The sequence below is a fragment of the Pseudophryne corroboree genome, chromosome 9 (assembly GCF_028390025.1).
Source record: "Pseudophryne corroboree isolate aPseCor3 chromosome 9, aPseCor3.hap2, whole genome shotgun sequence".
Classification (NCBI taxonomy): domain Eukaryota; kingdom Metazoa; phylum Chordata; class Amphibia; order Anura; family Myobatrachidae; genus Pseudophryne; species Pseudophryne corroboree.
This window is the reverse complement of record NC_086452.1, coordinates 426,194,656-426,220,637: the sequence shown is the minus strand read 5'-3', so window position 1 is coordinate 426,220,637 and position 25,982 is coordinate 426,194,656. Positions and strand designations below refer to the sequence as shown.

Here is a 25,982-nt window from a genome sequence, read left to right as displayed (position 1 = left end):
GGAGCGTGTGCAGGGTTAGGGGTAGTGTGTGCGAGGAGCGGGTGCAGGGTTAGGGGTAGTGTGTGCGAGGAGCGGGTGCAGGGTTAGGGGTAGTGTGTGCGAGGAGCGGGTGCAGGGTTAGGGGTAGTGTGTGCGAGGAGCGGGTGCAGGGTTAGGGGTAGTGTGTGCGAGGAGCGTGTGCAGGGTTAGGGGTAGTGTGTGCGAGGAGCGTGTGCAGGGTTAGGGGTAGTGTGTGCGAGTAGCGGGTGCAGGGTTAGGGGTAGTGTGTGCGAGTAGCGGGTGCAGGGTTAGGGGTAGTGTGTACGAGGAGCGGGTGCAGGGTTAGGGGTAGTGTGTGCGAGGAGCGGGTGCAGGGTTAGGGGTAGTGTGTACGAGGAGCGGGTGCAGGGTTAGGGGTAGTGTGTGCGAGGAGCGGGTGCAGGGTTAGGGGTAGTGTGTGCGAGGAGCGGGTGCAGGGTTAGGGGTAGTGTGTACGAGGAGCGGGTGCAGGGTTAGGGGTAGTGTGTACGAGGAGCGGGTGAGGGTTAGGGGTAGTGTGTACGAGGAGCGGGTGCAGGGTTAGGGGTAGTGTGTGCGGGGAGCGGGTGCAGGGTTAGGGGTAGTGTGTCCGGGTGCAGGGTTAGGGGTAGTGTGTGCGAGGAGCGGGTGCAGGGTTAGGGGTAGTGTGTGCGGGTGCAGGGTTAGGGGTAGTGTGTACGAGGAGCGGGTGCAGGGTTAGGGGTAGTGTGTGCGAGGAGCGTGTGCAGGGTTAGGGGTAGTGTGTGCGAGTAGCGGGTGCAGGGTTAGGGGTAGTGTGTGCGAGGAGCGTGTGCAGGGTTAGGGGTAGTGTGTGCGAGGAGCGGGTGCAGGGTTAGGGGTAGTGTGTACGAGGAGCGGGTGCAGGGTTAGGGGTAGTGTGTACGAGGAGCGGGTGCAGGGTTAGGGGTAGTGTGTGCGAGGAGCGTGTGCAGGGTTAGGGGTAGTGTGTGCGAGTAGCGGGTGCAGGGTTAGGGGTAGTGTGTACGAGGAGCGGGTGCAGGGTTAGGGGTAGTGTGTGCGAGGAGCGGGTGCAGGGTTAGGGGTAGTGTGTACGAGGAGCGGGTGCAGGGTTAGGGGTAGTGTGTACGAGGAGCGGGTGCAGGGTTAGGGGTAGTGTGTGCGAGGAGCGGGTGCAGGGTTAGGGGTAGTGTGTACGAGGAGCGGGTGCAGGGTTAGGGGTAGTGTGTACGAGGAGCGGGTGAGGGTTAGGGGTAGTGTGTACGAGGAGCGGGTGCAGGGTTAGGGGTAGTGTGTGCGGGGAGCGGGTGCAGGGTTAGGGGTAGTGTGTCCGGGTGCAGGGTTAGGGGTAGTGTGTGCGAGGAGCGGGTGCAGGGTTAGGGGTAGTGTGTGCGGGTGCAGGGTTAGGGGTAGTGTGTGCGAGGAGCGGGTGCAGGGTTAGGGGTAGTGTGTGCGAGGAGCGTGTGCAGGGTTAGGGGTAGTGTGTGCGAGTAGCGGGTGCAGGGTTAGGGGTAGTGTGTGCGAGGAGCGTGTGCAGGGTTAGGGGTAGTGTGTGCGAGTAGCGGGTGCAGGGTTAGGGGTAGTGTGTACGAGGAGCGGGTGCAGGGTTAGGGGTAGTGTGTGCGAGGAGCGTGTGCAGGGTTAGGGGTAGTGTGTGCGAGTAGCGGGTGCAGGGTTAGGGGTAGTGTGTACGAGGAGCGGGTGCAGGGTTAGGGGTAGTGTGTGCGAGGAGCGGGTGCAGGGTTAGGGGTAGTGTGTACGAGGAGCGGGTGAGGGTTAGGGGTAGTGTGTACGAGGAGCGGGTGCAGGGTTAGGGGTAGTGTGTGCGAGGAGCGGGTGCAGGGTTAGGGGTAGTGTGTGCGAGGAGCGGGTGCAGGGTTAGGGGTAGTGTGTGCGAGGAGCGGGTGCAGGGTTAGGGGTAGTGTGTGCGAGGAGCGGGTGAGGGTTAGGGGTAGTGTGTACGAGGAGCGGGTGCAGGGTTAGGGGTAGTGTGTGCGAGGAGCGGGTGCAGGGTTAGGGGTAGTGTGTGCGAGGAGCGGGTGCAGGGTTAGGGGTAGTGTGTGCGAGGAGCGGGTGCAGGGTTAGGGGTAGTGTGTGCGAGGAGCGGGTGCAGGGTTAGGGGTAGTGTGTGCGAGGAGCGTGTGCAGGGTTAGGGGTAGTGTGTGCGAGGAGCGTGTGCAGGGTTAGGGGTAGTGTGTGCGAGTAGCGGGTGCAGGGTTAGGGGTAGTGTGTACGAGGAGCGGGTGCAGGGTTAGGGGTAGTGTGTGCGAGGAGCGGGTGCAGGGTTAGGGGTAGTGTGTACGAGGAGCGGGTGCAGGGTTAGGGGTAGTGTGTACGAGGAGCGGGTGCAGGGTTAGGGGTAGTGTGTGCGAGGAGCGGGTGCAGGGTTAGGGGTAGTGTATGCGAGGAGCGGACACAGGGTTAGGGGTATTGTGTGCGGGGTGCAGGGTTAGGGGTAGTGTGTGCGAGGTGCGGGTGCAGGGTTAGGGGGTAGTGTGTGCGAAGAGCGGGTGCAGGGTTAGGGGTAGTGTGTGCGAGGAGCGGGTGCAGGGTTAGGGGTAGTGTGTGCGAGGAGCGGGTGCAGGGTTAGGGGTAGTGTGTGCGAGGAGCGGGTGCAGGGTTAGGGGTATTGTGTGCGGGTGCAGGGTTAGGGGTAGTGTGTGCGGGGTGTGGGTGCAGGTTTAGGGGTAGTGTGTGCGGGGAGAGGGTGCAGGGTTAGGGGTAGTGTGTGCAGGGAGCGGGTGCAGGATTAGGGGTAGTATAGCGTGTGGAGGAAGCGGGTGCAGGGTTAGCGATAGTATAGTGTGTGCGGGGAGCGGGTGCAGAGGTAGTATAGTGTGTGCGGGAAGCCGGTGCAGGGCAAGTGTAGTGTATGCGGGGAGCACGTGCAGGGTTAGGGGTAGTGTAGTGTGTGCGAGGAGCGGGTGCAGGGTTAGGGGTAGTGTGTTCGGGGAGTAGGTGCAGGGTTAGCGGCAGTATAGTGTGTCCAGGGACCGGGTGCAGGGGTAGTATAGTGTGTGCGGGGAGCGGGTGCTGGGGTAGTATAGTGTGTGCGGGGTTAGCGGTAGTGTATTGTGTGCGGGGTGCAGGGGAAGTGTAGTGTGTGCGGAGAGCGGGTGCAGAGAAAGTGTAGTGTGTGCGGGGAGTAGGTGCAGGGTTAGCGGTAGTGTAGTGTGTGTGGGGATTGGGTGCAGGGATAGTGTAGTGTGTGTGGGGAGTGGGTGCAGGGTTAGCGGTAGTGTAGTGTGTGTGGGGAGTGGGTGCAGGGGTAGTGTAGTGGGGGTCGGGTGTAGGGTTAGTGGAAGGGTAGTGTGTGCGGGGAGCGGATGCAGGGGAAGTGTAGTGTGTGCGGGGAGTAGGTGCAGGGGTAGTGTAGTGTGTGTGGGGAGTAGGTGCAGGGGTAGTGTAGTGTGTGTGGGGAGCGGGTGTAGGGTTAGCGGTAGTATATTTTTTACATGGTTGTGGCATGTTAATAAAACCTGAAAATGCATATTAGGAAAACCATAGCAGTAGATGCTCATTGAGTTTAGTAATAGGATAGCATTATATAAATGTATTTTTAAAATGTTCTGGGGCAAAAATTCCCATGTGGCTTGGACTGCCACCACTTACAGGTCTACGGATGGTGTAATGGTTAGCTTTACTGCCTTACAGCACTAAGGTCATGGGTTTGATTCCCACCACGGCCCTAACTGTGTGGAGTTTGTATATTCTCCCCATACTTGCATGGGTTTCCTACTGCCACAATCCAAATATATACTGGTAGGTTAATTGGCTCGTAACACAAAAATAAACCATAGTTAGGTAGGTGGGTAGCTATGCCCTCCATGGTGCTAGCCAGACCTCACTGCACAGACCACACCCCCATATCAGTAGTCACACCCCCACCATGCTGGTCACACCCTCTGCAGCGGCACACAGTAGGCCCTTCATAAATTACAGCTCCAGGCCCATGAGGACCTTAATCTGGCACTGCTGTAGCTGCACTGGATGGTCTATCCTGGCAGTCTGGATCACAGGTTACAAAGAGCTCTGTATGGAGAGGTATCTAGACCAGTGACTGCCTGTCCAGCTGTGTTGAGACTACAAGTCCCAGCACACCTTGTCAATTGGATTTGCTGGGACATGTAGTGCAATCACACCTAGAGAGGGGTTTTTAACTGTATATATGTGTGCATATATCCCCTCGGTGTCCCTGCCCGCACCCTCCTTGTAATTCCCCCTTAGTGTCACTGCCCGCACGATCCCTGTTACTGCCGTCTCAGTGACCCTGCTCATACACTCCTGTAATTCCCTCTCAGTGTCCCTGCCTGCACCCTTCCCATAATTCCCCCTCAGTATCCCTGCCCACACCCTCCCTGTAATTCCCTCTCAGTGTCCCTACCCACACCCTAACCGTAATTCCCTCTCAGTGTCACTGCCCGCACGATCCCTGTAACTGCCCTCTCAGTGACCCTGCTCATACACTCCTGTAATTCCCTCTCAGTGTCCCTGCCCACACCCTTCCCATAATTCCCCCTCAGTATCCCTGCCCGCACCCTCCCCGTAATTCCCTCTCAGTGTCCCTGCCCGCACCCTTCTCATAATTCCCCCTCAGTATCCCTGCACGCACCCTCCCCGTAATTTCCTCTCAGTGTCCCTACCAGGATCCTAACCGGAATTCCCCCTCAGTGTCCCTGCCTGCACACTCCTCGTAATTCCCCCTCAGTCTCCCTGCCTGCACCCTCCTCGTAATTCCATCTCAGTGTCCCTGCCCGCAAGTTCCTCGTAATTCCTCCTCAGTGTCCCTGCTGGCACCCTCCCCGTAATTCCATCTCAGTGTCCCTGCCCGCACCCTCCTCATAATTCCTCCTCAGCAGGTCCGTAACTAGGTGTGTGCCAGTGGTGCATGGCACACAGCGCACATGCACCGTGGGCGCAGTACCGCTGGTAACAACCATAGTTCCGCAATGCAATGTGAGCCTGCGGTAGTTAAAGTGCAGCCGCGGGCAGTAAAGCTCTGCCCCCACCCTTGGAAACATGATCTTACAGTACAGAGAAACCACTCCCCCCCCCCCCCCTCCACCAGAGGTTATAATGAGCCGCGGCAATACTGCCCGATCCCCTCCGCCGCCACCACCACCGTAGGTTAAAGTGAGCTGCGGGTTGCTGTAGTGCCCGATCCTCCCCTCACTGCACACCCGCTCCTGCCAGAGTTACAATGCAGTCCATACAACGGCATGTCCTCCCACTCCTGCCTGGTGGTTACAGTGATGATCTTCTGCACTCCTGTAGACCTGTACTCCCAGGGGACATGCCGTCTGAAAATCTCTAGATCTACAACCACACACAGCGGCAGTGAGCGGCCAGCGAGCTCCTGGACTGCACCTAAGCAGCCCCTTTGCCCCAGCCTGTGCTTGTCAGTGAGCGGCCTGGTCTCCGGGCAACGGATTGACAGTGTCCCATGAGATCAGGATCATGCAGCAGCCACACAACAACAACAACTGGGTGAGCAGAACAGCAGCAAGTGGTAGGGACTTTTCATGCCAGCCCTTAGAGAGGAGAGAAGTACCTGGGTCCTGATGCTGTGGAACCACAAGTCCCATCATGCCCTGACATACATTACATGATAGAGCATTCTTGTACTTATGGTTCCACCATAGCTGTAGAGCAGACATTGCCTACCTCCGAGTTCTCATGATTTTTGTACAGGGCCGTAGCTAGGTGTGTGCTCGGCCCACAGTACATAGGCACTGAGGACAGAGAACCACATCTAATGTGTAAAAGGGAGCTCTGTCTGCCGTAACGTGTAAAAGGGAGCTCTGCCGTGCCGTAATGTGTAAAAGGGAGCTCTGCCTGCCGTAATGTGTAATATGGGCTCTACCTGTGTCCCTGCCCGCATCCTCCTCGTAATTCTTCCTCAGTGTCGCTTCCCGCACTCTTCTTATAATTGCCCCTCAGTGTCAATGACCTCAGCCTCCCTGTAGCCCCTCCCTCTCATTTTCCCTACCCAAACCCACCCTGTAATTCCCCCTTAGTGTCCCTGACATCTGTCTTCCTGTGACTCCCTGCTCAGTGTACCTGCCCACACCCTCCTGTAATTCCACCTCAGTGCCCCTGCCTGTACCCTCCCCGTAATTTCCCCTCAGTGTTCCTGCCTGCACACTCCTGTAATTCCCCCTCAGTGTCCCTGCCCACACCCTCCCTGTAATTGCACCTCAGTGTCCCTGACCTCAGCCTCCCTGTAAGCCCCCCACCTCATTGTCCCTACCCCCACCCTCCCTGTAATTCTCCCTCAGTGTCCCTGCCCACACCCTCCCTGTAATTGCACCTCAGTGTCCCTGGCCTCAGCCTCCCTGTAAGCCCTCCACCTCATTGTCCCTACCCCCACCCTCCCTGTAATTCTCCCTCAGTGTCCCTGACCTGAGCCTATCTGTAACTACCCCCCTCTGTGTCCCTGGGTGGGGGAGGTGGGGGGAGCCAGTTCCTTACTTTGCCAGGGGCTCTCAGACCCCTAGATACACCCCTGATCCCACCCACACCTGGATGCCACACAGACCCATGTGGCTGGCACTGCCCCCTACAGGCCAAAGACATCACCAAATAATTTACACATTACCTGTAATGTTTCTAATAGACGCCCAGGGCCGGTGCTAGGGTGTTCGGCGCCCTCCTGCAAACTATAAATTTGCGCCCTCCCATACTTTATAAAGGGACAGCGCACGTAACGCCCACTGTAGCAGTGACGCTTACACACGTAACGCCCCCTGTAGTAGAGACACTTACACACGTAACGCCCCCTGTACAAGTGACGCATACACGCATAAGGCCCCCTGCAGCAGTGACGCTTACACACGTTACGCCCCCCTGTACCAGTGACGCTTACACACGTAACGCCCGCCGTACCTATGACGTAACGCCCCTGTAGCAGTGACACTTACACATGTAACGCCCCCTGTACCAGTGACACTTACACATGTAATGCCCCCTGTACCAGTGACACTTACACATGTAACGCCGCCTGTACCAGTGACACTTACACATGTAACGCCGCCTGTACCAGTGACACTTACACATGTAACGCCCCCTGTACCAGTGACACTTACACATGTAACGCCGCCTGTACCAGTGACACTTACACACGCAACGCCCCCTGTACCAGTGACACTTACACATGTAACGCCGCCTGTACCAGTGACACTTACACATGTAACGCCGCCTGTACCAGTGACACTTACACATGTAACGCCCCCTGTACCAGTGACACTTACACATGTAACGCCGCCTGTACCAGTGACACACACGTAACGCCCTCTGTACCAGTGACACTTACACATGTAACGCCCCCTGTACCAGTGACACTTACACATGTAACGCCCCCTGTACCAGTGACACTTACACATGTAACGCCCCCTGTACCAGTGACACTTACACATGTAACGCCCCCTGTACCAGTGACACTTACACATGTAACGCCGCCTGTACCAGTGACACTTACACACGCAACGCCCCCTGTACCAGTGACACTTACACACGTAACGCCCCCTGTACCAGTGACACTTACACATGTAACGCCCCCTGTACCAGTGACACTTACACATGTAACGCCGCCTGTACCAGTGACACACACGTAACGCCCTCTGTACCAGTGACACTTACACATGTAACGCCCCCTGTACCAGTGACACTTACACATGTAACGCCCCCTGTACCAGTGACACTTACACATGTAACGCCCCCTGTACCAGTGACACTTACACATGTAACGCCCCCTGTACCAGTGACACTTACACATGTAACGCCCCCTGTACCAGTGACACTTACACATGTAACGCCGCCTGTACCAGTGACACACACGTAACGCCCTCTGTACCAGTGACACTTACACATGTAACGCCCCCTGTACCAGTGACACTTACACATGTAACGCCCCCTGTACCAGTGACACTTACACATGTAACGCCCCCTGTACCAGTGACACTTACACATGTAACGCCCCCTGTACCAGTGACACTTACACATGTAACGCCGCCTGTACCAGTGACACACATGTAACGCCCCCTGTACCAGTGACACTTACACATGTAACGCCCCCTGTACCAGTGACACTTACACATGTAACGCCCCCTGTACCAGTGACACTTACACATGTAACGCCCCCTGTACCAGTGACACTTACACATGTAACGCCGCCTGTACCAGTGACACACACGTAACGCCCTCTGTACCAGTGACACTTACACATGTAACGCCCCCTGTACCAGTGACACTTACACATGTAACGCCGCCTGCACCAGTGACACACACGTAACGCCCTCTGTACCAGTGACACTTACACACGTAACACTACCTTGTACAAAATACAAAATGGGTGCGGAAAGCAGAGTTGGGCATTGCAGAGGCAGGCGGGTTAGAAGGACGGGTTTTAGGGTGGATACACATTAGATGATGTGTAACCAACCCGACATCGTGAGCGTTGCGGACCCGGCATCGGAAACTGCATAAACACTTGCCGATGCCGGTGGCAATGGAGTGACAGGGGTAACTAACGCAGCATGGCTCTCGTTAGCAATGTCTTCTATTGCCCTCACTATAGCACCGACCAGAAAACATTGTTAACGGCTGTGGGAGCATGCAGATAGTGAGAACACATTTGATGATTTTGTACGATTTGTCATTCTGAATCGTTCAAAATATAATATGTGTACCCAGCCTTAATGAAGGCTTGGAGACTGGGTGAAAGTTTATTGAGCAATACAGTATGTTACAAATACATTACCACATCACCAAAAAGGCATAGCTTCATCAAAAAGTGGATGCTTCTGGACCAATCAAGTTGGAGATTGGATGTATCAGAGTTTTGTAAATATTAGGAGGTATGTCCACATGCCTCCTAGACAACATTACATGCCCCACAGTCTTCCCCACAAGCCCAGACCTCTCCTACAATCAGCCCCTGGGTATGCACTATATATCTAGTAACTTACATTAAAATGGCGCTCCTGCTTCTGTCCCCATGCAGAGGTAAAGTCACTCCAGGACTCTGACTTGACCTGCAGAGAGGGCCCAGCTCCAGGATTGCTGACCTCTGCTGCAAACGCGCTCTCTGCACAGGCTGAGGCTGTACACTTCGGCGGGGAGAAGAAGGCACTATCGGCCGCAGTTGTAAGCTCTGGCTGCAGGGAGGGTTCTCCCTGTACATGCAGCGGCTTTAAACTTAGCAGGGGAAGGAGGACACTATCGGCCGTGATTGTAAGCTCCGGCGGGGGGAGGGGCTAATGCTTGTGGCAGCCAGCCTGGCATGAGGCAGGGGTAGGGGTGACGGCCAGCCCCTGATGAGATGAAGGGACCAGCCAACCGGAGACTGCCATGGCGTTAGGGCAGGCCAATCCGCCGCAGGGCGCAGAAGCAGCAGCAGCACTTCAGCTCAGGGAAGGGATGCAGGGAGAGCGCCTATCCAGCCTGGCGCCTCCCTGCACTGCATCCCTTTGTTGAGCGGTTTGCGCCGGCTCTGTAGACGCCCTTCTCTTTTAAGGGGAGATGTATCAAGCTTTGGAGAGAAATGAAGTGGAGAAGTTGCCCAAAGCATTGACTTAGCATCTAATTGTCATTTCAAACACTGCACTAGATAAGTGACTGTTAGGAGCTGATTGTATGATTTGCATAATATCTCCAAAATGTACCCCTAAGTCTCACTATTAGGGCTGACACATCGTACATATATAAAGTACACACGGTACTTATGGCATTGAATGCATGCTACATACATGACTGCCATGAGAAATTATAGGCCCTTGTTCTTGGGGGATAAGGTAACCTCCCCAAGTAGGAAAAATTGGGCCCATTGGCATATCTATAATAGGTGCAGGGTGTGTGGTGCATATGGGCTCCTGGGTTCAGGGGGGCCCACACAGCACACCACGCACCCATATAATTATACTTTCCCTTCTGGAGTCCTACTGTGGCTGCAGGCGTAGCTAACAGAGTCACTGGGAAAATGGGACGGCGGCCATTTTCCTGGTGATTTGCACATGCAGATGATATTTTCCAGAAGCCCTGCACACGTGCATACCTCACAACTTTTGCTTAAAGGGGGTCGATCCCAAAAAGGGGGCGTGACCTCTACCAAGAGGGGCATGGCATCACCTGAGTGGGCGTGACCTCACCAAATGGACTCGTTTTCCAGCCTTTTGGGGGCGTGCCCCCTGCTCCCCTCCCAGCACTGATTAGATGGGTGTGGATCATAGGGTCGACTGTCACTAGGTCGACACCTGAAATAGGTAGACATGGAAAACGGTCGATATGAGTTTTTTTATGTCTTTCTTGTGTCGTTTTCTTCGTAAAGTGACTTGGAAACCCAATTGGTGCACCGTGTCTCCTCGCTTCGCTCGACATTCTTCGGGAAAGGGTCACCGTTCCCAATTGTAGTCCACGTGGATCGTAAAGTATGAAAAAGTTAAAAATAAATAAAAGAAATTGTGAAAAACTCATGTCGACCTTTTTCCATGCCGACTTACTGACCATGTTGATGTATAGACCATGTTGACATAATGCATGTCGACCAATAGTGGTCGACCGAATGAGTGTTGACCTAAGTACTGTCGACCTAAAGACCAGATACCGATTAGACGCCGTGTGTGTGTGCTCAGCATCTATTCAGACATCACTTGCTGCTTTGCAGAGCAGCGGCAGATCAATGGCTCCCCCAACTGCCCCCCCCCCTTCCCCTGCCCGTGGGACACTGCTGCCTGTGGGAGGAACAGCGGGACAGTGTCCGAACAGCTGCCAGAGTACTGCTGCTGGAGAGGAAGGGGCCCACACACAGCTGAACACGGGCCCCCTCCTGTCTTAAACCGCCCCTGATTGGGCCTTCTCTCTAGGTGCTGTGTGGCGCTCACGGAGTTATGACTACGCCCTCTTGGGGGCGTGTCTATGCCTCTTTGACAGGCCCAGGCTCCTTCCCTCTCTTCAGTATTTATTACGGCATCTACAATTCACAATATATACTGTACTTTGCAATAAATGTCATCCAGAGTATCTGGAATCAGAGAATTAACAATGAGCCAAAAAAGATCAATATCGCTGAAAACAATCAGGGCTGCACAGTCGTATTCATATGTCATTCTGACTCCTTTATAGCAAGTTCCCATTTTACTGACACATTCATTTCTCACAGATGAAACAATTCCACTGTCTGTATCATCACCCCGGTCTATGTGATGGCTGATGACACATCTGCTATAGTGACTGTATTATTTATACTATTCAATAACTACTGTATAGCATTTATTTTCTTGCTCCGCAATAATTGCAGGCGATGATTCAGGGCTGCAGGCACGTTTATTTTGCAGACGGATCTTTCTTGCACCGCGCATGCTCCGCAACTGAGGATACGCAACTTACAGCAATGACAGATGATGCATGTTGCAGACTCATGCGCTTTTTGCAGCTGAGTGGGTACTCCGGGGCAGCAGCTGGGCGTTCAAGTGTTTTCAGTGCATATCAGGGTGGGGGGAGGAGATGGCAATGTAGGCAGAACTGTGGACTATTCATCTTTGAACGTATGCAGAGATCCGTCTGATTTCAGGTGGATCTCCTGCACCATGTGTAGGATTGGTGGACATGTGCGCTCATAGTGATGACAGCTACTTACACAACCAGGTGCAGAGCCGTACCTAGGGGTATGCTAATAGTGCCGCACACAGAGCGCAGGGCTCTGTGTCGGCACCGTCGTTACCCGCTGCAGCCAGTATCGCTGCGTCAGCACTGGCTAGAGCGTCCTTTAAATTCACCAGGTAGGCATCCTGCAATCTTTGCAGCTCCCTATTCTTCCCCCAGATCGTTCTCAGGATACCCCAGGCAGTGCTACACTTACCGGTACTGGTGGCCCTTGGTGTGACGCATTGATGTCATCGGTAAGAGGGAGTGGACATAGATGTGGCTGGCGCAGGGCGCAGCTCTGTTACAGCACTAACCAGATGGATAAAGGCAGTGCAGGCGTGTGGATGCAGCCAACTCTGAATACAGGCGGAGGTCCGCATTAGTTCTGAGCATGCAATACTGACCACCAGAGGGGCGTAACTAGGGTTTTCGGATCCCAGGGCAAGATGAAGAGTGGCGCCCCCCCCCCCCCCCCCCCAAAAAAAAAACACACAAAAAGTAGTCGGCGTGCGCCGCGCGCTAGAAGGGGTGTGGCCACTGAAAATGGGGCGTGCCAACATGACTATCACCTACCCCCTGTGTCGCCTCTCAGACACTGTCACCTACCCCTTGTGTCGTCTCTCAGCACACCTTCATTCAATTTTTGCACAGTACGCATGCAGAGTCCCCTTTTTGCACAGTGCCAGATACACAATTGCCCCACAGTGCCAGATACACAGTGCCTCACAGTGCCAGATACACAATTGCCCCACAGTGCCAGATACACAGTGCCCCACAGTGTCAGATACATATTGCCCCACAGTGTCAGATACATATTTCCCCACAGTGCCAGATACATATTGCCCCACAGTGCCACATACATATTGCCCCACAGTGCCAGATACAATGCCCCACAGTGCCAGATACAATGCCCCACAGTGCCAGATACATGCCCCACAGTGCCAGTTACAATGCCCCACAGTGCCAGATACATGCCCCACAGTGCCAGTTACAATGCCCCACAGTGCCAGATACATGCTCCACAGTGCCAGTTACAATGCCCCACAGTGCCAGTTACAAGCCCCACAGTGCCAGTTACAATGCCCCACAGTGCCAGTTACAATGCCCCACAGTGCCAGATACATGCCCCACAGTGCCAGTTACATGCCACACAGTGCCAGTTACAATGCCCCACAGTGCCAGATACATGCCCCACAGTGCCAGTTACAATGCCCCACAGTGCCAGATACATGCCCCACAGTGCCAGACACATGCCCTACAGTGCCAGTTACATGCCCCACAGTGCCAGTTACAATGCCCCACAGTGCCAGTTACAATGCCCCACAGTGCCAGATACATGCTCCACAGTGCCAGTTACAATGCCCCACAGTGCCAGATACATGCCCCACAGTGCCAGACACATGCCCTACAGTGCCAGTTACATGCCCCACAGTGCCAGTTACAATGCCCCACAGTGCCAGATACATGCCCCCCCCCACAGTGCAAGTTACAATGCCCCACAGTGCCAGATACATGACTCCCCCGCTTACTTCAGTCGGGTTTCAGGAACGTCAGACACCGCTGCGCCTGCGCCTGCTATGTGAGGGGCGGAGAGCGCAGCGCCTCTCCTGCCCCTCAAAGCTCCAGGTCTCCGGCGGCTATCTTAAATGTGGCGCCGGTTCGTTAGCCAATCAGAGCTCGCGGACCAGCAGCCGGTCCGCAAGCTCTGATTGGCTAACGCTGCCGGAGACCGGACACAGGGACAGACACGCAGCGCCGCTGGCAGCAACAGTGATAACATTGAGGGGCAGGAGAGACGCAGCGCTTTCCTCCCCTCACATTGCAGCATGACGGGGGCGGGTGGGCATGATGCCCTGGCCGCTGGCGGCGCCCCCCTCTGCTGGGCCTGCCAAGGCGCCCAGGGCACGTGCCTCACTCGCCCTGCCTTAGTTACGCCTCTGCTGACCACTTGCGTGCTTGCTCTGAATCACGCCTGCAATGCCCGTGACTGTGTGTCTGTTACATGATAATGGGCACAGGGGTGGCTGCAATCATTAACAGTGTAATCTATCCTGTATGTACACAGTGCTGACTGCTGAAGGGCGGGTGCGGAAGACAGCCACCAACCCAGATCGCCTGAAACTTGCCAAGCTCCAAGTGGAAAAAGCAGTTAAGGTCAGAACAACTGGTTCATTACCTGCACAATTGTATTGTTACTTCTGTGAAGAATGAGTGATCTCAAGGTTCTGATTTGGGATAGGCCATAAACTGGCTGATGCCTGTGGCATTACTGAGTATGCAGGGCTTGTGCAAGGTTTCTAGGGGCCATAGACATAGCGCAACCCTTCCGCTCCTGCTCCGCCAATACCCTCATACCAGCCCCCATACACACACACACACACACACACACACACACACACACACACACACACACACACACGCGCGCACACACACACACACACACACACACACACACACACACACACTTTACATTTTAAATATTATTACATTTTAACAAGAATACAGGTCAGCAGGGCAGCGGAGCAATGCTCAGTTTCCCGGTGATGCTGGCTGGGAGCAGTAACCAGCAACTTACTGCATTGCCGGCATCCGTGGACTCATTGGCGCGTGTGAGACCCGGTCTTGGGCTTCCAGGTGCAGATGCAATGAAAATAATAAATAAATAATACGTGTCATTTTGCAGTCTAAACGATTGCTGCTTTAAAAACACGGGCAGACTCGCACAAAGTGCCGCCCCTCCCCATAAGTGAGAGAGACACACCTGCTGAGGAACTGGCCCAGGTTACTTCATCCCAGAAATCAGAAACATGTGGGCAGGACCAGGGTGGGACTGGCCCACAGGGTTACACTTACAGGCAGTGCCAGATTAAGGTCCACATGGGCCTGGAGCTGAAATGGATGAAGGGCCTATAGTTTGCTTTGGCAGTAGGTGTGACAAGCGCTGCGGTGAGGGTGGTATAAATATGGGGTGTGGCTTTTGTCATCGGTGTGGCTATCTCCATGGAGGTCATAGCTAGTACCTACCTTCAACCATCTAATAGAGGAGCAGACCCATACACACATACATACAGTGGTCATCGAAGTGGGAATTTTGAAGTGGGGGTATGGCAAATGAAACAGGATTACTGGGTGGACATGGCCACTGAAAAGGAGTGTGTCCTTCAAAGTACATGCATTAATGTGCCCCCTCCCCCCTAGTCTGTATAGCTACCCATTAGTGTGCCCCCTCCCTCCTAGTCTGTATGTGTTTGGTGTGCCCCCCTCACCTCCTAGTCTGTATATGCGTCAGTGTGCCCCCCTCCCCTCCTAGTCTGTATGCATATTAGTGTGCCCCCCCCCCCCCCCCTCCCCAGTCTGTATGTGCTGTAGTCAGGGCTGGTTCTAGAACTTGTAGCACCCATGGTGAATGTATCTTTTGGCTGACCCCCTCTCCCCATTGAAAACAGGGACACTGCGCACCAAGAGCGCATGTAAAAATATAGGGGGGTGGCTTTACAGGAAGTGGCATGGCCACATAATAGTACCAATTCACATTACACCGCACAGTAGTGTCCATCAGTCACATTACACCACACAGTAGTACCCCATATACATGCCAGGAAGAGCCCTTAATATATATATATATTGCACCAGGTATAGCCTCTTATACACATTACGCCAGGCAGAGCCCCTTATACACATTGCACCATGCAGAGCCCCTTATACACATTGAGCCAGGCAGAGCCCCTTATACACATTGCACCAGGCAGAACCCTGTATACACATTGCGCCAGGTAGCCACTTCTACACATTGCGCCAGGTAGCCTCTTACACACATTGCCCCAGTTAGTCCTTTATACACATTGCGCCAGGTAGCCCCTTATACACACTGCGGCAGGTATCCCCTTATACACACTGCACCAGGTTGCCCCTTATACACACTGCACCAGGTAGCCCCTTATACACATTGCGCCAGGTATCCCCTTATACACACTGCACCAGGTAGCCCCTTATACCCATTGCACCAGGTAGCCCCTTATACACATTGCACCAGGTGGGCCATTATACACATTGCGACAGGTAGGCCATTATACACGTTGCGCCAGGTAGCCCCTTATACATGTTGCACCAGGTAGCCCCTGGAATGCAGGATAGTACTGCTAGAAGAGGTTCGATGTGACAAATATGGACCAGGGTTATACATTAATACATTAATAACTGATATCTATACACAGAGCACAGATTATTATTACCATTACATGCATAGTGCCAGCGCTGTACACTGGACTTCATTTGTGGATGCATGGTACAGGAGCAGACATACCTGATTCCAAAAGCACATAAAGGGACGGACACAACAGTGACAGAACTAGTGAGTGGTGGGCCCAAGTGCACACCCACCCCACATAAAAAAAAAAATATATATTATCTCCTATATATTAGCCCAAGTCTGTGACTCTGTGCCTGCCCGTAACGCTGGGTGGAGTCACAGATGGGCTAAGCTACTGTATGCAGATCAGTTACGTCACACCATGCACCTTCTCGGCGCACATCTCCCCAGTCTTCCATCGCCCCGCGCTGAAAACGTGAGGGCGGGAGGCGACTCTCTGTCAAGCCGAGCGCCTGTCACTCCCGCTCCCCGCCTGAGCCCCGACGCCTCTCCCCTGCCGTCTCTGCCCCAGCGAGGAGGGAACCAGCCCTCGGTCCGGTCCTCCAGGTACAGCGGGTCCCCGGCTGCCTGGGGGGGGGGGGGGAAGGAGGGGGAGGAGATGTGCCTGGTGCCCTGAGATGTGCCTGCCGAGGGGGAAGGTGTGCCTGGCGCGGGGACATGTGCCTCGCGGGGGGGGGGGGATGGGCGGCATAGCGGCTCACGCGGCAGCGGGGACAGTGCACACTGGTGTGCTCCCCGGCTGCCGAGGGATATGTGCCTGACCTGGGGTGGTGGGCATGTCCCTGCTGGGGGAAGCGATGTGCCTGGCTGGGGGGGGACATGTGCCTGGCCTGGGGGGGTGGTCATGGCCCTGCTGGGGGAAGGGGGACATGTGCCTGGCTGGGAGGGGGACATGTGCCTGGCTGGGGGGGGGACGTCATGTGCCTGGCGGGGGGGGGACGTCATGTGCCTGGCGGGGGGGGGACATGTGAGGCAGAGCGCCTCACGCAGGAGCAGGGACACCCCACTCTGGTGTGCTCCCCGGGTGCCCGCAACACAGTTACCCTGACACTGCACCCGGGTGGGCTGCGGCCCTGCTGCTGCTGATGGACAAGCACCCCCAGCAGCTCCTGACCCCATACCCCACCTGCGGCACCCCCGCACCCGCCCATCCTCCACCTGCAGCTCCTTCCATCATCCGCTGCACCACCACCCCTCCCCCACATGCCGCGCCTCCAGACCCCCTACACCACCCACGGCCCCCACTCCCCTGCCCCTCCCTCAACCACAGACCCTCCCAATCACAGCCCCCATACTCCCCCCCCCCCCCCCCCCCCCCTCCACCCACAGCCTGTACAGACAACCTCCCCCATCCACCGTCAACCCCCGCAGCCGCCCATCCCCCACCCGCAGCGCCTCCTCACCCCATACCGCACCTGCAGCACCCCCGCACCCGCCCATCCATCACCGCAGTGCCTTCGGACCCTTCCACCATCCGCCGCACCTGCCACTCCACCACACGCCACTCCCCCACACGCGGCGCCTCCAGACCCTCTATACCACCCACGCCCCCCACTCTGCTGCCACTCCCTCATCCACAGAACCTCCCAACCGCACACCCCCATCCGCACCACCTCCTGACCTCCTACCCCACCCGCGGCCCCACTGCACCCACCCCTCAACCACCCGCAGCGCCTCCAGACCCCCTCCTCCATCTGCCGCACCCCCGCACCTGCCCCTCCACCCACACGCGTCGCTTATGGACCCCCTACCCTACCCACAGCGCACTCGCCCCGCACCACCTCCCAACATCCTGCCCCACTGCACCCGCCCCTCCACCACCCGCAACGCCTCAAAACCCCCTCCCCCATGTGCCGCACCTTCCCATCCACCACACACGGCGCACTCTCCCCTTCCCCACCTGCAGCGCCTCCGGAACCCCCTCCTCCATCTGCCAGATCCCCGTACCTGCCCCTCCCCTACCCGCTGCACCTACCCATCCGCCACCTGTAGTGTCTTTGGACCCTTCCACCATCCGCCGCACCACCAGTCCTCCCTTACATGCGGCCCCTCCAGACCCCCTACACCAGCCACGGCCCCACTCCCCTGCCCCTCCATCAACCACAGACCCTCCCAACCACAGCCCCCCCATCCACCCCCCCTCCACCCACAGCCTCTACAGATACACTCCCCCATCCGCCGTCAACCCCCGCAACCTCCCCTCCCTCACCCACAGCACATCCTGACCCCCTACCCCACTCGCTGCCCCACTGCACCCGCCCCTCAACCACCCGCACCGCCTCCGGACCCCCTCCCCCATCTGCCGCACCCCCACACCTGCCCCTCCCCCACGCAATCTTTTCTGAATCCCCTACCCCACCCGCAGCGCACTCGCCCCTACCCCACCCGCACGGCCCCAGTGCACCCGCTCCTCCACTACCCGCTGCTCCTCCCGACCCCATCTGCCGCACCCCCCCACCTGCCCCTCCCCACGCGCATCGCTTCCGGACCCCCTACCCCACCTGCGGCACACTCGCCCCTTCCACACCTGCAGCGCCTCCGGAACCCCCTCACCCACCCCCCAGATCCCTGTACCTGCCCCTCCCCTACCCACCAAACCCCCCGCCCTCCCCCACCCATACCGCCTCCGGATCCCACTTCCCCGCACATCCCCACCCGCAGCGCCTCACGACCCCATCCGCGTTCCCCCCCCACCCGCTGCATTCTGTACAGTGTGCCCTGCAGGCGCTGTTCACATCGTCGCAAGGGGCTACGCCCCCTTCACCATCCAACGCCCTTTCATTGTGCAATATTTAACCACTCACAAAACTAGGAATGCAGGTAATACTTCATATAATACATATATTAAATGGCGTAAAGGGGTTAAGGGGGCGTAGCCCCTTACGACGGTGTGAAGAGCGCCCGTAGGGCGCGATGAAGCACCTAGTATATATATATTTTCTATATAATTTGCAGCAACCTTCACTGCTGTTACATTAAGGTGTGCATGAAGCACCAACATTTTTTAGGACATACTTCTCTGGCTGCCTCCAGTCACCCACAAAAATACTTCTACTCACCAATTCTCTCACTAAGGGCGGGATGTACTACAGCTGAAAATGCGGCCAAAACTTAGAATATCATGTTTTCGGAGTTTTGCCTGCATTTCTCTTTGCAATTCCCTCTGAGAGGGATCAAATCGTATCCTTCCAAGCACCCCTGACGGCCGCAGCTTCACACTCTGTATGCGCAAAGGACACCAGGGCTGCCCACCTCAGCCATCCCCCGCCGTGCAAGCACCAGCACTCTCATACGCGGCTATATCATGCAGTCCCGGGAAGGAGGCGCTGCTAGGTAAATTGTCAGCCGGGAGTGAGCCAGGCGAGTGGGCAGCGGGAGGTGGCTGGTGGGGATGGGGGGGGGGGGGGGGGGGGGGCTGGACAACGTGATGTGCGGTGCGGGAGGCAGCCAGGGGGAAGGTTGTCAGTGGTGCCAGCCAGCATGCGGTGTGTGGTGCCGGTGGCGGCGGGGGTGGGTGGGGGGGGGGGGGGTGTTGCTGGTCAGCACGGTGTGTGGTGCGGGAGGCGGGGGTGCCAGCCAGCGCGGTGTGTGGGCTAGGGGGGAGGAGCTGAGAGTAGAGGAGAGAGCAGCTCCTCCTCCACACTGGCTAGGTAGTTCAATAATCTGTTGGGAGGAGACGCTGAAGAGGAGAGCGACTCCCCCTTCTCCTCCTGCCGGGATTTACAGAGGTGGGGCCGAGACACTGTCTAGCGATAGCATACAATGAGTGACTAATTGTAATGCCGGCGACTATGGCCCTCTTGTCTGTGGCAGGCTGTGGGCCTATTTTTAGTGGGGGGCTTGGAGCTGCAGCTCCATCCGTCCCCTTTGCTAATCCGGCCCTGCTTACAGGGGAAACCATCAGTGGGCCTCACTGTCTGAAGCCCCACCCCATCCTCTAGGGATCAGGTTCCATTATACATATGTTTTGCTGCACAGGACTGTGGTGTATTCTCTACAGTGCATTGCTGTTATTAATGTGGTACATTACCATGCCTGCACTAGTAGTATTTATCCAGGGGCCTAGACAGGCACTCTCTAATGGATAGCCAAGCATCTGTGGTGGCTGGCCACACCCCCTCTGATGGATGACCACACCTCTAAGCCAGTGGCGTAAGTTCATCACCGTTGCCCGTAGGCAAGCTAGAGTTTGGTGCCCCCACCCCTCGATAAAAAAGGGAAAATTATACATAATTTGGGGCTAGGATAGAGGTGGCAGGACCAGGAGGGGCAGTGCCAGGACAGGTGTGACAGGACCAGGGGGGGCAGTGACAGGATAGAGGTGACAGGACCAGGAGGGGGTGCCAGGACAGGGGTGACAGGACCAGGAGGGGCAGTGCCAGGATAGAGGTGACAGGACCAGGAGGGGCAGTGCCAGGACAGGGATGACAGGACCAGGAGGGGCAGTGCCAGGACAGGGGTGAAAGGACCAGGAGGGGCAGTGCCAGGACAGGGGTGACAGGACCAGGAGGGGCAGTGCCAGGACAGGGGTGACAGGGCCAGTACTGAGATGACAGGGACAGTACAGTGGGGAAGAATAGAAATGACAGGGACAAGATAGAGGGGACAGGACCAGGACATAGGTGACAGGGCCAAGATAGAGGGGATAGGACGGGCGATGGGGACAGTACAGAACAGAGGGGATAAGAGAGAGGGGTGATAGGAACTGGACAATGGTGACAGGGACAGAACCAGGACAGAGGGGACAGGAACAGAAAGAAAAGGAGAGAAAGGGATGACAAGACCAGGACAGAGGTGACAGGGACAGGACAGGGGTGACATGGACAGAATAGAAAAGACAGGAAAGAGGGATGAAAGGGCCAGGACAGAGGTGATAGGCCACCGAACAGAGGGGACAGGGACAGAACAGAAGGGACAGGAGAGAGGTGAGGCAGGGCCACCACTGAAGGGACATGGACAAGACAGAGGTGACAGGGCAGGACATGGGTGACCGGACAGGGGTGACAGGGTCAGAGCAGAAGGGACAGAAGAAAGGGGTGACAGGGACAGGAGAGACAGGACAGGGCTGACAGGGACAGGAGAGAGGGGACAGGAACAGGACAGTGGTGAAAAGGACAGGTGTGAAAGGCACGAAACAGATGTAACAGGGACAGGACAGAGGTGACAGGGACAGAACATATGTGTCAGGGACAGGACAGATGTGACATGGACAGGTGAGAGGGAAGACACAAGATAAAGTTGACAGGGACAGACCCAGGACCAGGGTGACAGGGACAGGAGAGAGGGGAGACATGGCCAGCACAGAGGTGACAGGGGCAGGACAGGTGACAGGGGCAGGACAGGTGACAGGGCCAGCACAGAGGTGACAGGGGCAGGACAGGTGACAGGGCCAGCACAGAGGTGACAGGGGCAGGACAGGTGACAGGGCCAGCACAGAGGTGATAGGGGCAGGACAGGTGACAGGGCCAGCACAGAGGTGACAGGGGCAGGACAGGTGACATGGCCAGGATTCAGCTCTGAATTCAGCACTGGTGGCAGGAGCTAGTTGGCAGCCACACTCAGCCAGAAAAGATCTGTAGTCACGGGTAAGAGCCACTATCATGCGCGTGTCGAAGGCGCGTGCGCAAAAATGGGGGCGTGGCCTAGTTGTAACAAAGCCACGCCACATTTTTGTGCGCACACCTTTCGGTATGACGTTTGTAGGAGTATGACCTTGTGTCATAACCCCGTTTTTAGTCATGTTGTACAGTGTCACATACATATAATGCCCCAGTACAGTGCCACATATAAATACGCCATAAAATGGGTGCCTCCACAGTGCCAGATACATATATGCCCCCACAATGCCAGATACATATATGCCCCCACAGTGCCAGATACATATATGCCCCCAGTGCCAGATACATATATGCCCCACAGTACCAGATACATATATGCCCCTAGTGCCAGATACATATATGCCCCCAGTGCCAGATACATATATGCCCCCACAATGCCAGATACATATATGCCCCACAGTACCAGATACATATATGCCCCTAGTGCCAGATACATATATGCCCCCAGAGCCAGATACATATATGCCCCCACAGTGCCAGATACATATATGCCCCACAGTACCAGATACATATATGCCCCCAGTGCCAGATACATATATGCCCCCAGTGCCAGATACATATATGCCCCCAGTGCCAGATACATATATGCCCCCACAGTGCCAGATACATATATGCCCCTAGTGCCAGATACATATATGCCTCCAGAGCCAGATACATATATGCCCCCACAGTGCCAGATACATATATGCCCCACAGTACCAGATACATATATGCCCCTAGTGCCAGATACATATATGCCCCCAGAGCCAGATACATATATGCCCCCACAGTGCCAGATACATATATGCCCCACAGTACCAGATACATATATGCCCCCAGTGCCAGATACATATATGCCCCCAGTGCCAGATACATATATGCCCCCACAGTGCCAGATACATATATGCCCCCAGTGCCAGATACATATATGCCCCCAGTGCCAGATACATATATGCCCCCAGTGCCAGATACATATATGCCCCCAGTGCCAGATACAGATGTCCCCACAGTGCCAGATAGATATATGCCCCCAGTGCCAGCTACACATGTCCCCACAGTGCCAGATACATATCTGACCTCAGTGCCAGATACATATATTCACCAAGTGCCAGATACACATGTCCCCACAGTGCCAGATATGCCCCCAGTGCCAGATACACATGTCCCCACAGTGCCAGATACATATATGCCCTCAGTGCCAGATACATATATTCGGGATGCGGTCAAGATGCCGCCGGCTGGAATCCCGGCGGTCGAAATACCGACGCCGGAATCCCGACCGCCACAATCCTGACATATTCTCCCTCCGTGTGTGTCCACGACACCCATAGAAAGAGAATATAATAGCGTGGCGAGCGAAGCGAGCCCGCAAGGGTTTGCGTTCCGCTCGCCACCCCTGTCGGGATTGTGTGGTCGGGATTCCGGCGTCGGTATTTCGACCGCCGGGATTCCGGCCGGCGGCATTTAGTACTGATCCCATATATTCACCTAGTGCCAGATACACATGTCCCCACAGTGCCAGATATGCCCCCAGTGCCAGATACACATGTCCCACAGTGCCAAATACACATGTTACCACAGTGCCAGATACATATATGTCCATATATGTCCCCACAGTGCCAGATACATATATGTCCCCACAGTGCCAGATACATATATGCCCCCAGTGCCAGATACATATATGCCCCCAGTGCCAGATACACATGTCCCCACAGTGCCAGATATGCCCCCAGTGCCAGATATGCCCCCAGTGCCAGATATGCATTTCCCCATAGTGCCAGATACGCCCCCAGTGCCAGATACACATGTCCCCCCCAGTGCCAGATATGCCCCCAGTGCCAGATATGCATGTCCCCCCAGTGCAAGATATGCCCCCAGTGCCAGATATGCATGTCCCCCCAGTGCAAGATATGCCCCCAGTGCCAGATATGCATGTCCCCCCAGTGCAAGATATGCCCCCAGTGCCAGATATGCCCCCAGTGGCAGATATGCATGTCTCCCCAGTGCAAGATATGCCCCCAATGCCAGATATGCCCCCAGTGGCAGATATGCATTTCCCCACAGTGCCAGATATGCCCCCAGTGCCAGATATGCATGTCTCCCCAGTGCAAGATATGCCCCCAATGCCAGATATGCCCCCAGTGGCAGATATGCATTTCCCCACAGTGCCAGATATGCCCCCAGTGCCAGATATGCATGTCCCCCCAGTGCAAGATATGCCCCCAGTGCCAGATATGCATGTCTCCCCAGTGCAAGATATGCCCCCAGTGCCAGATATGCATGTCCCCCCAGTGCCAGATAAGCACGTCCCCACAATGCCCCCCCTCCCCCCCCCCCGTGTTGTTCACAGCGCTTCTGCTCTGCTGCAGTGCTGTTTGTGAGGGGAGGAGAGCGCAGTGTGCACCTCTCCTGCCCCTCAGTCTCCTGTGGCGTTGTCTCCAATTAGGCGCCGGTCCGTGAGCCAATCAGAGCTCGCGGATCGGCAGCTAAGACTCCTGATTGGCTCACGGGCCGGAGCCGGGCACTGCAGTCGGGCAGCGCGAGGCAAGAGTCGAGCTCACGAGCCGCATGCGAGAAAAGAAAGATCCGCACGATGCTCGAGAGCCGCGGGATTGCCACCGCTGATCTATACTGTATGTAACCCCTCCATGCAGTGACAGTCCCACTCACCAGTGGCTATGCTGCATGCACTTTAGTCTGCAGCTGAGCCTGCTCTCACAGCCAGAGGAGTAGGGTCCAGCTGATGCCTGCACGTGGAGTCGGGGACTCGGAAGGCCGGGTTGTGCAGTGTCATATCTAGCCTCTGGGGGGCCGTCTCTGTGACTCCTCCCCCCTCCTTATTCCTGCCCAGGAAGCAGGAGTCACATACAACAATGGGGGTAATTCAAAGTTGATCGCAGCAGGATTTTTGTTAGCAATTGGGCAAAACCATGTGCACTGCAGGGGAGGCAGATATAACATGTGCAGAGAGAGTTAGATTTGGGTGGGGTGTGTTCAATCTGCAATCTAAATTGCAGTGTAAAAATAAATCAGCCAGTATTTACCCTGCACAGAAATAAAATAACCCACCCAAATCTAACTCTTTCTGCACATGTTATATCTGCCTCCCCTGCAGTGCACATGGTTTTGCCCAATTGCTATCAAAAATCCTGCTGCGATCAACTTGGAATTACCCCCAATGATAGAATACTGGATCTGTCTCTAATGATTATTGTATGTGATTCCAGCTTACAGTACTAGCTGGGCAGGTATGTGTGTGGTAATGGTGATGGGAGTAGGCTGCCGGCTGCCAGCACTGACTGTAGGCTGTACACACTGCCAGCCTCTGCTGATGCTGCTCTCCATCCGGCAGGGGCTCGGAACTGCCGAGGGACAATGGAGGAAGTGACCCCTTTGGGGCTGGATCCCGGCAGCAGCAGACTCCGTTGTCTCCGGCAGTTCCGCCCCAGCTCTAAGCACGGGCCCCTACCACTGCATCCCCCTGGTGGGCCCTTCATACCCCCAGTCCAACACTGGGCAAGACTCGAAGAGATGGCAAAATGTATCCTTCACTGCTGAGCATTTGGGACATATAGAGGAATCTCTCTCTCCAAATCAAAATACTCAAGTTGGAATGAGATATGTGTGATGTAATATGACTAATTGTATCTGCTGGAAATGTACAGACACCTCCCAACTGTCCCGATTTCAGCGGGACAGTCCCGCTATTTGGACACTGTCCAGCTGCCCCTCCCGTGGGTCGCAGTGTCCTGGGGACGGGGGCAGTTGGGGGAGGCTTTGATCACCCGCTGCTCTGCTCTGTGCACGGCATCTATTTAATGCTGGGAGGGGAGCAGGGGGCTGCCCAGCGGCTTGGGGAGCGCTGGGCACCCCCCCAAAATGCAGAACACAGGTCAGTGACACTCGACCACACCCCTCCTGCACTAAGTCACACCCCTTTTTGGGGCGCACACGGCGAGGCCGCGCAGGAGTCCCTCTTCCTCCCTCATCAAAGTTGGGATGTATGCCTCTCAGGGACCACCTAGCATCAAATCCCAATTGATGTCCCTTAAACAGTCCAAATCTGCCTCCCACCGATCCTGGAGCATAGTCAGTGGGTCAGAGTGGAGGGAAATGCTTTATATTTTTATTTTATTTATTTATTACCAGTTATTTATATAGCGCACACATATTCCGCAGCACTTTACAGAGGATATTTGGCCATTCACATCAGCCGCTGCCTCCGTAGAGCTTACAATCTATATTCCCTACCACATGTACACGCACACACATTCACGCTAGGATTAATTTATGTTGGGAGACAATGAATCTACCGGTATATTTTTGGATTGTGGGAGGAAACCGGAGCACCCAGAGCAAATCCTTGCAAGCACGGGGAGAATATACAAACTCCACACAGTTAGGGCCATGGTGGGAATTGATCCCAAGACCTCAGTGCTGTGAGGCAGTAATGCTAACCGTTACACCATCCATGTATAAATGCTTACTTTTATCATTATTTTTGGTAATCCAAATGATTTGTCTGCAGTCTACTTGCAAGTTCATTAATTTCCAGTTCCTTTCAAAGACATTGTTCTTTTTAGTGTTAGAAGGCTTCAGCTATGCCCCCAAGGTCCTGG

At 55.5% G+C, this 25,982-nt stretch overlaps 1 protein-coding gene across 5 annotated transcripts in view; it reads left to right on the top strand.

Moving 5' to 3' along the window:
- The window catches only part of TTLL3 (tubulin tyrosine ligase like 3), a 69,101-nt gene that overhangs the window by 13,977 nt on the left and 29,142 nt on the right, over positions 1-25,982 (top strand). For 3 of the 5 annotated variants that reach the window (XM_063940973.1, XM_063940971.1, XM_063940972.1), the window contains exon 4: positions 13,682-13,770. The exons of the other annotated variants lie outside the window; for them this stretch is intronic. In XM_063940973.1, coding sequence (XP_063797043.1) covers positions 13,682-13,770 — 89 coding nt within the window. The remainder of the gene's footprint in view (positions 1-13,681; positions 13,771-25,982) is intronic. 5 annotated transcript variants of the gene reach the window in all.